Source organism: Anomaloglossus baeobatrachus, chromosome 8 (genome assembly GCF_048569485.1).
Source record: "Anomaloglossus baeobatrachus isolate aAnoBae1 chromosome 8, aAnoBae1.hap1, whole genome shotgun sequence".
NCBI classification, from domain to species: Eukaryota; Metazoa; Chordata; class Amphibia; order Anura; family Aromobatidae; genus Anomaloglossus; species Anomaloglossus baeobatrachus.
In genome coordinates, this window is record NC_134360.1 from 260,579,755 (window position 1) to 260,594,143 (window position 14,389).

The 14,389-nt window shown below is 49.0% G+C and overlaps 1 protein-coding gene across 2 annotated transcripts in view; it reads left to right on the forward strand.

Annotated features, from left to right (window-relative positions):
- Nucleotides 1-14,389, forward strand: part of DHX9 (DExH-box helicase 9) — a 95,661-nt gene that overhangs the window by 48,905 nt on the left and 32,367 nt on the right. For both annotated transcript variants that reach the window (XM_075320605.1, XM_075320606.1), the window contains 8 exons: nucleotides 1-21; nucleotides 96-237; nucleotides 325-407; nucleotides 792-948; nucleotides 8,388-8,494; nucleotides 9,792-10,005; nucleotides 10,132-10,226; nucleotides 10,372-10,445. The exon at nucleotides 1-21 is cut by the window's left edge and continues 171 nt beyond it. In XM_075320605.1, coding sequence (XP_075176720.1) covers nucleotides 1-21; nucleotides 96-237; nucleotides 325-407; nucleotides 792-948; nucleotides 8,388-8,494; nucleotides 9,792-10,005; nucleotides 10,132-10,226; nucleotides 10,372-10,445 — 893 coding nt within the window. The remainder of the gene's footprint in view (nucleotides 22-95; nucleotides 238-324; nucleotides 408-791; nucleotides 949-8,387; nucleotides 8,495-9,791; nucleotides 10,006-10,131; nucleotides 10,227-10,371; nucleotides 10,446-14,389) is intronic.

Below are 14,389 nucleotides of genomic sequence, written 5' to 3' on the forward strand. Positions count from 1 at the left end.
TGTAACATTGTGGTGACCCAGGTATTGCTGTAAGCAGATTCCATCAGTCAGGTAATCTATTAGTAATGGCTGGACATTCACCTTGTCGTTCTTAGCCCCGTAGAATCAGCGCCGTGTCCGTGGCCGAGCGGGTCTCTTATGAGCGGGGAGAGGAGGTTGGGAAAAGCTGTGGTTACAGCGTACGTTTCGAGTCTATGCTGCCTCGTCCTCACGCCAGTGTCATGTTCTGCACGGTTGGTGAGTAGCCATGTTTGTTTCGTTGCCGCATTTGCACTTTTCACAATTTGTGGACACGTTGATGTTATTTCTCCTCCTATTTGATAGGTGTGCTTCTGCGGAAACTGGAGGCCGGCATCCGAGGCATTAGCCACGTGATTGTGGATGAGATACATGAGCGTGATATTAATGTGAGTGGTCCTCGGTATACAGCAAACGGCCACGGTCTTACAAGAGACACTTTATTGTCTAGAACTAGTAAAGAAAGATGGAAGGACTTTTAGTGCAATTGAATAGAATAAATGGCCGTATAGGCCCTGGCAATACAAGTACAATCGTGTATGTATAAGGCCCCAAAGCATCGCTCAGCACAGACCATTCCCCGTCAGAAAGTTTTGGAGAATGAGATTGGAAGTGCTTTAGTGTTGGGCTCCTGCAGTTACTACCCCAGGCATCCCGCCACGCATTCATGTCCAGTCCTTGTAGCCTGTGACGGCCATTGTGTGCCAAGTATCGCGCTCCTCCACTTTCATATGCCACTTAAAAATCAGTTTGTTTTTACCTCTCCTCTGTAGACTGATTTCTTGCTGGTGGTCCTGCGGGATGTGATCCAAGCTTTCCCGGATATTCGAGTTATCCTGATGTCAGCCACTATAGACACCAGCATGTTCTGTGAATATTTCTTTAACTGCCCCATCATTGAAGTGTTTGGTCGAACCTTTCCTGTGCAAGGTACGTTTCTTGTTTAGTCTCAATATTTTTCTATCCTTAAAGGGATTCGCTGGGAATACAGAAAAAAATGTAATGTGATTTCTAAATGCCTTCTAAGCAGCCATTTAGCATTCATATAGACAGGGTGGACAGCAGTGTGAGCAGCCTCTTCTTACTTCAGCACCACTGATATCGCCAGTATTATATTGGATGGACTGGGTGGACAGCAGTGTCAGCAGCCTCTTCTTACTTCAGCACCGCTGATATCTCTAGTATTATATTGGATGGACTGGGTGGATAGCAGTGTCAGCAGCCTCTTCTTACTTCAGCACCACTGATATCTCCAGTATTATATTGGATGGACTGGGTGGACTGCTTTGTGAGCAGCCTCTTCTTACTTCAGCACCGCTGATATCTCCAGTATTATATTGGATGGACTGGGTGGACTGCAGTGTGAGCAGCCTCTTCTTATTTCAGAAAAAGAGATAAGACCTAGCATCACCTAGGGTAGGTGCTCTGGAGTAATAAAGGCAACACTGAAAAAGGAGAACTCCGGCACACTTATAACTTTCCCAAAGAAAAAGGTGCACACTGATTCATGTATTTCTTAATCTGCTTTTCTTTATTAAAGAGGGTGAAAATGGTGCTTTACAAAATAGAAAGTCCGCCAGGACGTTTCGGCCTTAGGCCTTCATCAGGTCGGACGATCTGACTGGAATATTTTTACATGTGAAGAAAATAACAAAAAGCAGATATCAACAAGTATATATACACAATAGTGATACAAATAAATTACAACAAACTTGTACATGTTTGAGGAGAAACAACATAGAGAGCAAGTTCACATTCATGTTATACGATATTGTGGGATAATATAGCAATATAATAGAACTATAATAGCGAAGTTCTGTCACTTTAGCGAAGGGAAATAGCCATTAATGTTGGTGTGATATATGAAAAAGAGGATAAGTGGCTCACCCATATCAAGCAGAGATCCGAACTTGGAAGAAATGTAAGCAGTCGTTTACGTATACACACACACACCCCTCTATACAAGGTCCAGCATGTGATTAGCTCCTATGAGAAGTAGCAAGAATAAGTCAGAGAAGACCATATAGTAAAGGGAAGAGATAGAGTAAATATAAGCGCATACCTGTGGAGAAACAGAGGCATTGAGGTAGTACCAAAGAGGGACTATGTGGACTGGGTGGACTAATATAGTTAGCCTAAATGAGAATAAGAACATCTATGTCAAACGGATAGTGGATTCTTGAAAAAAAGAGAATGTATAAGCAGGAAGAATTTGATAAATACCTAGATAGGTGGAGATTGGCTTATTCTTATCGGACTGGATCCATATAGTACCGATTTTGGTTAATAGGGGAAATCGACACATTAAATAGCACTGTTGTTACTGGTACTAGAATATGTCTGTGAACAATAAGGGACCAATGTTATGTCATGTTTATTGACACCAGGGAATAAAGTATAGTGTGAAAGGTATATTACCAGTGGAATAGTTTCAATTCCACATGTTCTCCTTATAAATAGGGAGCATGTATATGCTGGAAGCGGTAATAAATCTAAAGGAGTACATAACATGTAAGTGCCATGGTTAACTGAATAAATCAATAGAGTAGTGAAATAAGTGCATATTACCGGTAACAGCAGGAGGCTAGAACAGGTCCTGCTAGAAGTTTAATGTGTCTGGCAAATTGAGGAAATTCCAGTGGAATTGGCTGACAACAGAGAGCAAGAGAGAAGGCAAAACAAGAGGATTAATGACAGGAATAAAATGTCATGTGGAGAGATATACTAAAATGAAACATAATGATGGTGTATTACCCATAGGGGGGCTTCTAGTCCAAATAGACACTAGGTAAAGCGCAAGCTTATGCTGGTGACAACAATATGTCTGTGAAGGAAATGATAATATTATGCGTGTGCTGATTTAAATTCAGTAGACCAATGGAGTCAGAGAAGATAGAAACACAGTGTGTTACCAATTGGGGCAGGAGGCTGGATGAGGTCCTGTGGTAGGCTAATGTGTCCAGGAATTGGAGAGACTCCAGTGTGGGCTGGCTGGTAACAGAGAAAATGGGAGAGAAGGAAAGTCATTAAAAGAATAGAGAGATTGATCATAGATAGGAAGAGGATGCCAAACTGCTGGGCGAGTCACTTACCCTCCATGTGCGGTGGTGGCTGTGCGCGCTGCGCGTCCTGTGTGCGATAAGGCTGTGGACGCTGGTATAAATGGACCCGGAGACAATATGTCATATCCGGTGTGTGAAAACCCGGAAGTGGTGTGAGCCAGCGTGAGACGCACGCCGCGCATGCGCACATCATTGTAAGTTTCTCTGGGCAGTGAATCACATGAGAGATGTGTCATATCCGGTAATTGAAACGCGGAAGTGGGGACTGTGGAGACACGGGGCTCAGTGGGCGCTCTCGTCCACTAAAACCCGCCGCCTTTAGAAAGACAGCGTGGCTCAGGGCTCATCCCAACTGAACGCCGGCCTCCTTAACCGTGGGCGTAACACTACTCAGACAACACAGGATGAGGGAACCACAATAATTAGACTTTATTGGATCCCCAAACAATTAACAGCACATAACACATAACCAGCAAAACACAAATGTAACAGGCAACAGAGTCTCACCCTTCCGCTGCTCACCAGGGATTTAGAATGTCCATGCCTCACAGGTTCCAAGCTGTCTGAGGTCTGCAAAGTCTGTAACAGGTGACTGAACTGTCCCAACCTGCGTGTCCTCCTTAGGTAGTCCTGGTTTGATGTTACAATCCTGGCAGCCGGATTCGAAATCCCTAGGCTGTGGATATGGTCTCCAACCGGATCCGGAGTCCCTAGATTGAAGCCATAAGATGTCCTGATCCTCCAGTCAGCTCCAAACAGCTTAGACTGAATCCAGCAACCATCAACCACCCTGGTAGCTTAAAGAAGTCCCTTTCTTCGGCGCTCCATTGGGAGACCCAGACGATTGGGTGTATAGCTACTGCCTCCGGAGGCCACACAAAGCATTACACTAAAAAGTGTAAGGCCCATCCCCTTCTGGCTATACACCCCCAGTGGGATCACTGGCTCACCAGTTTTCTGCTTTGTGCGAAGGAGGTCAGACATTCCATGCATAGCTCCACTGTTTAGTCAGCAGTAGCTGCTGACTATATCGGATGGAAGAAAAGAGGGCCCATATAGGGCCCCCAGCATGCTCCCTTCTCACCCCGCTTGTGGTTTGTAAGGTTGAGGTACCTATTGCTGGTACGGCGGCTGGAGCCCACATGCTGTTTTCCTTCCCCATCCCCCTGAGGGGCTCTGAGGAAGTGGGATCTTACCGGCCCCAAAGCCCTGAGGCCGGGCTCCATCCACAGACCCATTGAACCTGCTGGATACGGAGCTGGGTACCGTTCAGGGACATGGCCCTGCACCATTCAGGTACTCTGTGTCCCCGTACACACAGGCACAGCACACTCCAGACTTGCTGGGTGTGCTAGTGCGCCGGGGACAGTAAAGGGTTACAGTCACTGCAGCCTAGCTGAGTGACTTTATGTATTGGGAACTACCGCGCCGGACGTTCCGGGAGCGGCGGCGCGGCTGGGACTTGTAGTGCGCCGGAGACTTAGCGCCGACCGCGCTTTTACGGCGGCGGCGCTTATAAATCCAGTCCCCGGCTTTTGCGGCCTAACTCCGCTTCGTTCCCGCCCCCACCCTGTCAATCAGGGTAGGGGAGAGACGCTGTACAATCAGCAGCGCCGAGGGCTGGAGCCTTATTTACATGCTCCAGCCCTCTCACTGGACACTGTGGGACGCCGGTTTCCCGCTCTGACTTGGGGGCACGCCCACGGCCCGCCCCTACCCACACGAGCTGGAGAAGGACACCGGCAGCCATTCCTGCAGTCCGAGCTGAGAGATCGGACTCTGGGCAACCAGGCACAGGACTAGGGCGACCACACACCCGCTTATAGGCGGGCGGTAAGCGGCACCTGAAGTGCTGACCCCACTAAATACCGCAGTTGTCCATTTGTATTTTATGCTTACACTGCATAGGTCGCTATTTTTGGCTATATGCCCTCTTAGATGGCGACTCATCAGCAGCAGGAAAGCAGGGGTGCTAAGGCACAGGCTTTCCATGCTGCTTGTATTGCATGTACTGAAGTGTTCATGTGTATTTATGCTTGTATGCTATACACTGCACTGTACGGTCGCTAGTCTGGGCTATTTTCGCCTAGAATGACTAGACTACAGCAGCAGAAAAGCAGGGGTGCTGAGGCACAGGCTTTCTATGCTGCTTGTATTGCCTGTACTGAAGCGTTCATGTGTATTTATGCTTGTCTGCTATACACTGCACTGTACGGTCGCTAGTCTGGGCTATTTTCGCCTAGAATGACTAGACTACAGCAGCAGAAAAGCAAGGGTGCTGAGGCACAGGTTTTTTTCTATGCTGCTTGTATTGCAGGGGTTGCAGTGTTCATTTGTGCTTATGCTTGTATGCTATACATTGCACTGTATGGTCGCTATTCTGGGCTATATTCCCCTAGATGGCTAGTCTACAGCAGCAGAAAAGCAGGGGTGCCAAGGCACAGGCTTTCTATGCTGCTTGTATTGCATGTGCTGCAGTGTTTATTGTACTTTATGCTTGTATGCTATACATTGCACTGTACGGTCGCCATTCTTGGCTCTATATCCTAGATGGCTAGCCGGCAGCAGCATGTAAGCAACACAGGCTTTCGATGCTGTTTTTGCTGCATGTGATACTGTTCCACGGCACTGAACCCCATTGTGTGCAATGCTCCCCTGTAGCACTTGGTCAGCCGGGGTCTCTACTAGACGTGGCCAAAGGAACCACCTGTCAACCCTGTCCAAGGACAGGGATGGAGTTGCAATGGGATATTGCAAATTTTTGCCGTTTTCTGTTTTCCAATGTTCTCCTGAACTCGTTAATAAACTCTTGGGTTTTATTTCTTAGTTGATCAAATTCCGTAGCGGAGAGAACTTGTTTGAGTTGGGTTTCAGTAGTTTTGAGATTAGTGGATATCTGTTCAATTTCTTTGTGAAGATGATGAATGGTCAAGGTAATAATGTCCATGGAGCACTTGTTGATTATGGCTTCAAATTTGTCACAATATTCATTATTATCTGAGAATAGAGTGGGTCTTAATGAAACACGTAGACCTCGTGGTATCCGTTTCGTGCGATGATATTCTGCTAGTGTTCCTAGATGAAGGTCAAGGGCGGCGTGTCTTTGTAGTTCTTTTTCATAATCCCTTCTGCGTATCTCGTCTGTGGGTACACTAAGAAAGGTGCTAGATGTTGTGACCTTGGAGACTATGTTGTTGGTCTCCTCATCATTATATGAGAAAACCGAAAAGCTTGATTGTGACATATAGAAAAATTTTTTGAGTTTGTCGTAGCAGGGAAGCCAGGGAGCTTAGGTCAAAAAAATAGTCCACAAAAAGAGATAAGACCTAGCATCACCTAGGGTAGGTGCTCTGGAGTAATAAAGGCAACACTGAAAAAGGAGAACTCCGGCACACTTATAACTTTCCCAAAGAAAAAGGTGCACACTGATTCATGTATTTCTTAATCTGCAGCAGATTAAGAAATACATGAATCAGTGTGCACCTTTTTCTTTGGGAAAGTTATAAGTGTGCCGGAGTTCTCCTTCTTCTTACTTCAGCACCGCTGATATCTCCAGTATTATATCAGACTGGGTGGACTGCAGTGTTAGGAGCCTCTTCTTACCTTAGCACCCCTGCTATCTCTAGTATTAGATAAAGACAGGATGGACAGCAGTGTCAGCAGCCTCTTCTTACTTCAGCACCACTGATATCTCTAGTATTATATTGGATGGACTGGGTGGACAGCAGTGTGAGCAGCCTCTTCTTACTTCAGCACCATTGATATCTCTAGTATTATATTGGATGGACTGGGTGGACAGCAGTGTCAGCAGCCTCTTCTTCAGCACCGCTGATATCTCCAGTATTATATCAGACTGGGTGGACTGCAGTGTGAGCAGCCTCTTCTTACTTCAGCACCGCTGATATCTCCAGTATTATATCAGACTGGGTGGACTGCAGTGTGAGCAGCCCTGGTATCTGTAGTTTTACTTCAGAATATCTACTAGGAGCACATCTTCTTACAAATGTCTTAAGGCTGCTTTGCATTTTCCCGTCAGCACAGCGTTCTTAGTAAACCCATAAACATTATAGAGGTGGTCTGGGCTGAAGACGTTTGCAGTCACTTTATGTATCACTGACTGCAGACTTATGAATCCTCGGAGCGGATGCACTGGGAGGATTCACAGCCGGGGACAGTGTTCACGTGACCTCCATTGTGTGCTATGCATGTTCCCGTCCATAACCCGCTCTATAGAAGTGTATGGAGTGTGCGCGTCGGACTAGTGGGCATGGCCATGCAGTAGGTGCAACCGCGCTCAATACATTTGTATGGTGCGAGGCCGTGCGCACTTGTCGGGTTGTGGCCGGGAACGTGCGTCGCACACAATGGCGGTCATGGTCATGCGCTGGGGGGATTCAGAAGTCGCATAGAGTGACGCAGACTTGTCACTTTAGCCGGACGACCCCTTTAGCACTAAACAAAGCGGCCCATAAATCTGCCACCAGAAAATGGATTGAAAATAGAAATATGTTCTCAGGGGAGGTTTGGGAATAAAATAACAGCAAAATCTGCAGCAGGTGAAAGTGGCCACTTCCCGGAGAGGCCCTTTAATAAAGATCACATAACATTTTTTGGTTCTAAAAATCCAAATATTCTAGACGGTGTTTCTTACCGATTCTTATTACACAATGGTCTTGCAGCTTCATGAGGCCGTGCGTCGCGTGTTAGCCGGATCTCTCCATCTGTTCCTTGCTGTCTAGACACGGATCACAAATCGCTGTGAAGCGCCTATTTTTAGGGCTCGTGTTTACGTTGGGCATTTACACTTTTGTTTTATTTCTTCCTTAGTTTCTCTTCTGTCTGGCGCTTATTTGTGTATAATGTGGCCACTAGGTGTCATTATCTGTATGTAATGATTTGTCAGTCACCCTTCATCAAATGCAATCTCCAGAAAGACACATCTGATAGATTGTCATAGAGATATATAGATATATATACTGCGCAGTAGCCCCGCAGGGAACGAATGGTGCAGATATTGACCCTATTTAAAGTAATGTCCAACTCTTTACTGCAATGTTGTTTTTTTTAGGTTCTAAGTTGTAGATTGACGAGCCCTTCTCGTCCCATTATTTAGAATCTCTTGCCAAGTCCTATGATTGACCCCCTTGTTAATGTCAGTGGTATTTTGGAAGCTCCCCCTAGTGGAGGCGCAGGGGAAGCCCTCTATATGTAGTGATTGTATTATAGTTCTCACAGATGTTTGTACGTATTTAGGTTAGATGCAGGAAGGCCGCGGTTACCTTCCTTTTTCTTTTCCCTTGTATGTAGAGTACTTCTTAGAGGACTGCATTCAGATGACGCAGTTCAGACCTCCTCCCATGGAAAAAAAGCGTAAAGACAAGGATGAAGAAGGCGCAGGAGCCGAGGACGATGACGTGAGTGCAGGCCGCAGTTACCGGCTATCTATGATGCAATCGCTCACTAGTATGGGATTGATACTTCTTCTGAAAACGTATTTTTCTAGTTACACGTTTTATTGCTGTTCCTTTTCTTCCTTTCCTTCAGATCTTTATTGGATTGTGGCCTCCATTCGGCTTCATTCGGCTTCATTCATACATCTATTTATGTAGTAGTTTTGCTGTGTTTTGTTTTTTTATTTCACTGACATGTTATATTCTACGGAGCTATTCACATGTTTTGGGTTTTTTTGGCTGACCAATGGTTAGCAAGAAAAAAAGACATACGTTTGGTTTAACTTGTGGACAAAGAAAGTAAATGCAACTAAATAGCATTAACCACAATGGCCAAAGAAATTGTGAAGCACAAGTTGTGACTACTTGTTAGTACTGTACAAAATGCAAATTAATGTTAAAGGCAGTGGCTCTCCAAAACTGGTGCAAATTTAGAAAACCCCAAGTATTGGCTTAAGTGCTCATGATTCGGGCGTTCTGGACGCAGCATGTCCTCTCCTGTGGGGCTCACGAGTGCTCGCCGCAGGAGACCCCAGGGGCCCGCGAGTGCTCGCCGCAGGAGACCCCAGGGGCCCGCGAGTGCTCGCCGCAGGAGACCCCAGGGGCCCGCGAGTGCTCGCCGCAGGAGACCCCAGGGGCCCGCGAGTGCTCGCCGCAGGAGACCCCAGGGGCCCGCGAGTGCTCGCCGCAGGAGACCCCAGGGGCCCGCGAGTGCTCGCCGCAGGAGACCCCAGGGGCCCGCGAGTGCTCGCCGCAGGAGACCCCAGGGGCCCGCGAGTGCTCGCCGCAGGAGACCCCAGGGGCCCGCGAGTGCTCGCCGCAGGAGACCCCAGGGGCCCGCGAGTGCTCGCCGCAGGAGACCCCAGGGGCCCGCGAGTGCTCGCCGCAGGAGACCCCAGGGGCCCGCGAGTGCTCGCCGCAGGAGACCCCAGGGGCCTATGCCTACAATCAGGGTTCAGGCAGCTGCAGACTCTCTTATGCTCTCCATTTGAAGAACACTCACTGCTCCGCAGCAATAAATTGACCTGCTGTGGCTCAGGAAGATGCACGGCATGTCCAGTTTCTTTGCGGGAAGAATAAAATAAGCACACTGGGCAAGGGATTTCTAGAAATTAATCCTTCTGTGCTTGGTACTGTATATCGTAGCGTTTTAGATGCAGTGGAAACATGCTGCGTCAACCGCTGTGAACCCTGTTCGTGGCACGCAGCCTTGGTGGACACCAACACTAAGATTTTCCTATTCTTCTCCTAATTCCTGCAGACTAATTGCAATCTGATCTGCGGTGAAGGTTACGGGCCGGAGACTCGCCGATCGATGTCGCAGCTGAGCGAGAAGGAAACCCCCATTGAACTGATTGAAGCGCTCTTGAAATATATTGAAACGCTGAACGTCCCCGGCGCCGTGCTGGTGTTCTTACCTGGCTGGAACCTCATTTATGCCATGCAGAAACATCTTGAGATGAGCCCGCATTTTGGTACGGTTCCTAGCGTTTGCATCCGTCATGAATGTGGGAACGCATAGTGGACAATTATAGTTGCAAAATTAATGTCCTGAGTGTCAAAATCAACCTATTTTAATATTTTTTTTTCTATAAATATAGGTAGCCATCATTACCGAATTTTACCCCTGCATTCCCAGATCCCACGAGAGGAGCAAAGAAAGGTGTTTGACCCTGCTCCGGATGGAGTCATCAAGGTACCGTGTGTGAGCGATGTCAGTAATGTGACCGCTATCGTTCTGCTCAGTGTATGGGGTATAACATATACTTGTGACATTGGAAATCTGAGCGTATGAGATCGAGCATCCGTTCTCTCATTCATATTTATTTTTAATCCAACAGGTTATTCTGTCTACAAATATTGCTGAGACCAGTATCACGATCAATGATGTGGTTTATGTCATAGACTCCTGCAAGTAAGTGACTGTAATCTTTTATATATAAAAAACAAAAAAGCCTGATCCGTTGCATCAGATGGTCTCGTGGGCAGATCAGACGGAGAACAAGCTGCCTCTGGCTCTGGGTGCCTTGACTCTATGCAAGGCATCGGGAAAGTTTGGTAATCTTCAGATTTCATGAAGCCTTAAGGGCTCACAGTCGAGGCACCCAGTGCCAGGGGCAGCTTGGTCTTGGTCTCATCTGTCCACAAGCCACTTTTACCAGAAGGATTTTGGCATATTAGTACAGTGGTACCTCGCTTAACGAGTAACCCACATAACGAGAATTTAGCTATACAAGCAAAGCTTTCTGTAAATTTGTAACCCGCTTTACGAGAAAGCTTTGCTGTACGAGCGAAATTCTCACTGCACACACTTCCGGTTCCGTCCATCCACCGTGCTCTGACCCGCACGTGCAGTCCACACAAGCACACACATGTACGCACAAACACACACGCACACACACACACATATAGTATTATGCTCACCTTACCTTCCGTTCCACCGGCGGTCTCATGGATCTTGCAGTTCCCGGGTACATCGCGATGTGCTCGCGGCGAACTACAAGACCCAGGAGGCCGGCGATGGAACGGAAGGTAAGGTGAGCATATAACATAGTGTACCTTACGTTTCATCACCGGCCTTCTGGGTGCTGTAGTGCGCCGCTCCGCTCCGTTCCACGCTGTGATTCTGCCTCCATAGCGACGAGGGAGGAACTTCCTGTCACCACTGCTGAATGGCAGAGTGCTGGCCAATCAAAGGCAAGCAGCTCTGCCGTGACGTCAGCGCTCTAGCCGGGAAGTTCCTGCCTTCGTCGTTATGGAAACGCGATACACAGCCCAGCCCCGTACTGGTGAACAGCAAGTCCCAGGAATCCGGCCATGGAGCGGAAGGTAAGGTGAGCATATAATATGTGCGTGTGCATGTGTGTTTGTGTGAGTTTGTGTGTGTTTGTACGTGTGTGTGTGTGTTTGTGCGTGTGTGTGTGTGTTTGTGCATGTGTGGAATGACAGAATAGGGGACCAGGATGAGACATTTAACCCGTTGTGGAACAGATCGTCAGCATTGCAATGATTTCTTCGGCGCTCCATTGGGAGACCCAGACGATTGGGTGTATAGCACTGCCTCCGGAGGCCACACAAAGCATTACACTTAAAAGTGTAAGGCCCCTCCCCTTCTGGCTATACACCCCCAGTGGGATCACTGGCAGCTCAGTTTTCAAGCTTTGTGCGAAGGAGGCTCACATCCACGCATAGCTCCACTGTTTAGTCAGCAGTAGCTGCTGACTATTTCGGATGGAAGAAAAGAGGGCCCATATAGGGCCCCCAGCATGCTCCCTTCTCACCCCATTTCCATTGGAGGTGTTTGTTAAGGTTGAGGTACCCATTGCGGGTACGGAGGCTGGAGCCCACATGCTGTTTTCCTTCCCCATCCCCCTGAGGGGCTCTGAGGAAGTGGGATCTTACCGGCCCCCAAGCCCTGAGGCCGGGCTCCATCCACAGACCCATAGAACCTGCTGGATATGGAGCTGGGTACCATTCAGGGACAAGGCCCTGCAACATTCAGGTACTCTGTGTTCCCGTTTGGGCGGCCGTGCACATTCCAGACTTGCTGGGTGTGCTAGTGCGCCGGGGACTGTAGCGCTGCGCGCTGGGGTTACAGTCACTCTGAGTGACTTTATGTATGGGGGACTGCTGCGCCGGCCGCCCCTGGAGCGGCGGCGCGGCTGAGACTTGTAGTGCGCCGGGGACTTAGCGACGACCGTGCTTTTACGACGGCGTCGCTTATAAATTTAGTCCCCGGCTTTTGCGGCCTAGCTCCGCTTCGTTCCCGCCCCCTCCCTGTCAATCAGGGAAGGGGAGAGACGCTGTACGATTAGTCAGCGCCGAGGGCTGGAGTCTTATTTACATGCTCCAGCCCTCTCACTGAGCACAGTGGGGCGCAGGTTTCCCGCTCTTTGTCTGCACACGCCCAGGGCCCGCCCCCCTCCATAGGACGCCGGCAGCCATTCCTACATGCAGTCTGGCTGGAGAACGGACACAGGCTCTGGGAGACCCAGACAGGGGATTTCTGGCGACCACACACCCGCGTTAAGCGGGCGGTAAGCAGCACATTAGTGCTGGCCCCACTAGTACCACAGTGTTATATTGGTGTACTTTTTTCTCTGTACCATATATATATATATATTGCACTGTAAGGTCGCTTCTTGGCTGTATACCCTATCTTGCTCTGAGGAGACGACAACATGTCATCCGCAAAACGCAAGGGTGCCAAGACACAGGCTGTATACGCTGCTTGTGCTGCTTGTGGGGCTGATCTACCGGCAGGTTCCAAAGACCCCCATTGTGTGCAATGTTCAGTCCCTGTGCCACTTCGTCAGCCGGAGTCTGTGGAGGTAGTGACCCAGGCAGAGTCACCGGTGAACCCTGTCCCGGTGACGGGGACAGAGTTCGCAGTTTTTGCTGACAAGATGTCTGTCACTATGACAAAGATCCTAGAGACCTTGCAGGCCAGGCCAGTTACTCAGACCATGGACACTGCTGCGGCAACGTTCCCCGGTCCCCCTCAGCTGGAGTTAATCCGTGCATCAAGGGGGTCCCAGGCATCTCAGGCTGAAGGCTCTGACTCAGATGACAGTCCCAGGCTGCCTAAGCGAGCTCGCTGGGAGAGACCCTCCACGTCATCACGCGGATCAGGGTCTCAGCGAGAAGAGTCTCTGCATGATGACACAGAGGAGGGTGATCAGGAGTCTAATCCTGAAGCCGCTCTCAATCTGGATACTCCTGATGGTGACGCTATGGTAAATGACCTTATAGGGGCCATCAATAGCCTATTGGATATTTCTCCTCCTGCCCCTTCAGCAGAGGAGGCAGCTGCACAGCAGGAGAAGTTCCATTTCAGGTATCCCAAGCGTAAACTGAGTACTTTTCTGGACCACGCTGACTTCAGAGAATCAGTCCAGAAACATCATGCTTATCCAGACAAGCGTTTCTCCAAACGTCTTAAGGATACACGTTATCCCTTTCCCCCTGACGTGGTCAAACGCTGGACCCAGTGTCCAAAGGTGGACCCCCCAATCTCCAGGCTTGCGGCTAGATCCATAGTTGCAGTGGAGGATGGGGCTTCACTTAAAGATGCCAATGACAGACAGATGGACCTTTGGTTAAAGTCTGTTTATGAAGCTATCGGCGCGTCGTTTGCTCCAGCATTCGCGGCCGTGTGGGCACTCCAAGCTATTTCGGCTGGTCTGGCACAGGTGGACTCTATCATACGTCCAGCAGTGCCGCGAGTGGCGTCCCTAACCTCGCAAATGTCTGCGTTTGCGACTTACGCTATCAACGCTGTCCTGGACTCTACGAGCCGTACCGCAATGGCGTCTGCTAACTCTGTGGTTTTGCGCAGAGCCTTGTGGTTAAAGGAATGGAAAGCGGATTCTGCTTCCAAAAAATGTTTAACCAGCTTGCCACTATCTGTAGACAGACTGTTTGGTGAGCAATTGGCTGAAATCATCAAACAATCCAAGGGTAAAGACTCCTCCTTACCCCAGCCCAGATCAAGCAAACCTCAACAGAGGAAGTGGCAGTCGAGGTTTCGGTCCTTTCGAGGCTCCGGAAAGACCCAATTCTCCTCGTCCAAAGGGACTCAGAAGGAGCAAAGGGGCTCAGATTCCTGTCGGGCTCACTCACGCCCCAAGAAGGCAACCGGAGGCACCGCTTCCAAGGCGGCTGCCTCATGACTTTCGGCCTCCTCCCTCCGCATCCTCGGTCGGTGGCAGGCTCTCCCGCTTTTGCGACATTTGGCTGCCACAGGTCAAAGACCGGTGGGTAACAGACATTTTGTCTCACGGGTACAGGATAGAGTTCAGTTCTCGTCCTCCGCCTCGGTTCTTCAGAACCTCCCCACATCCCGACCGAGCAGATGCC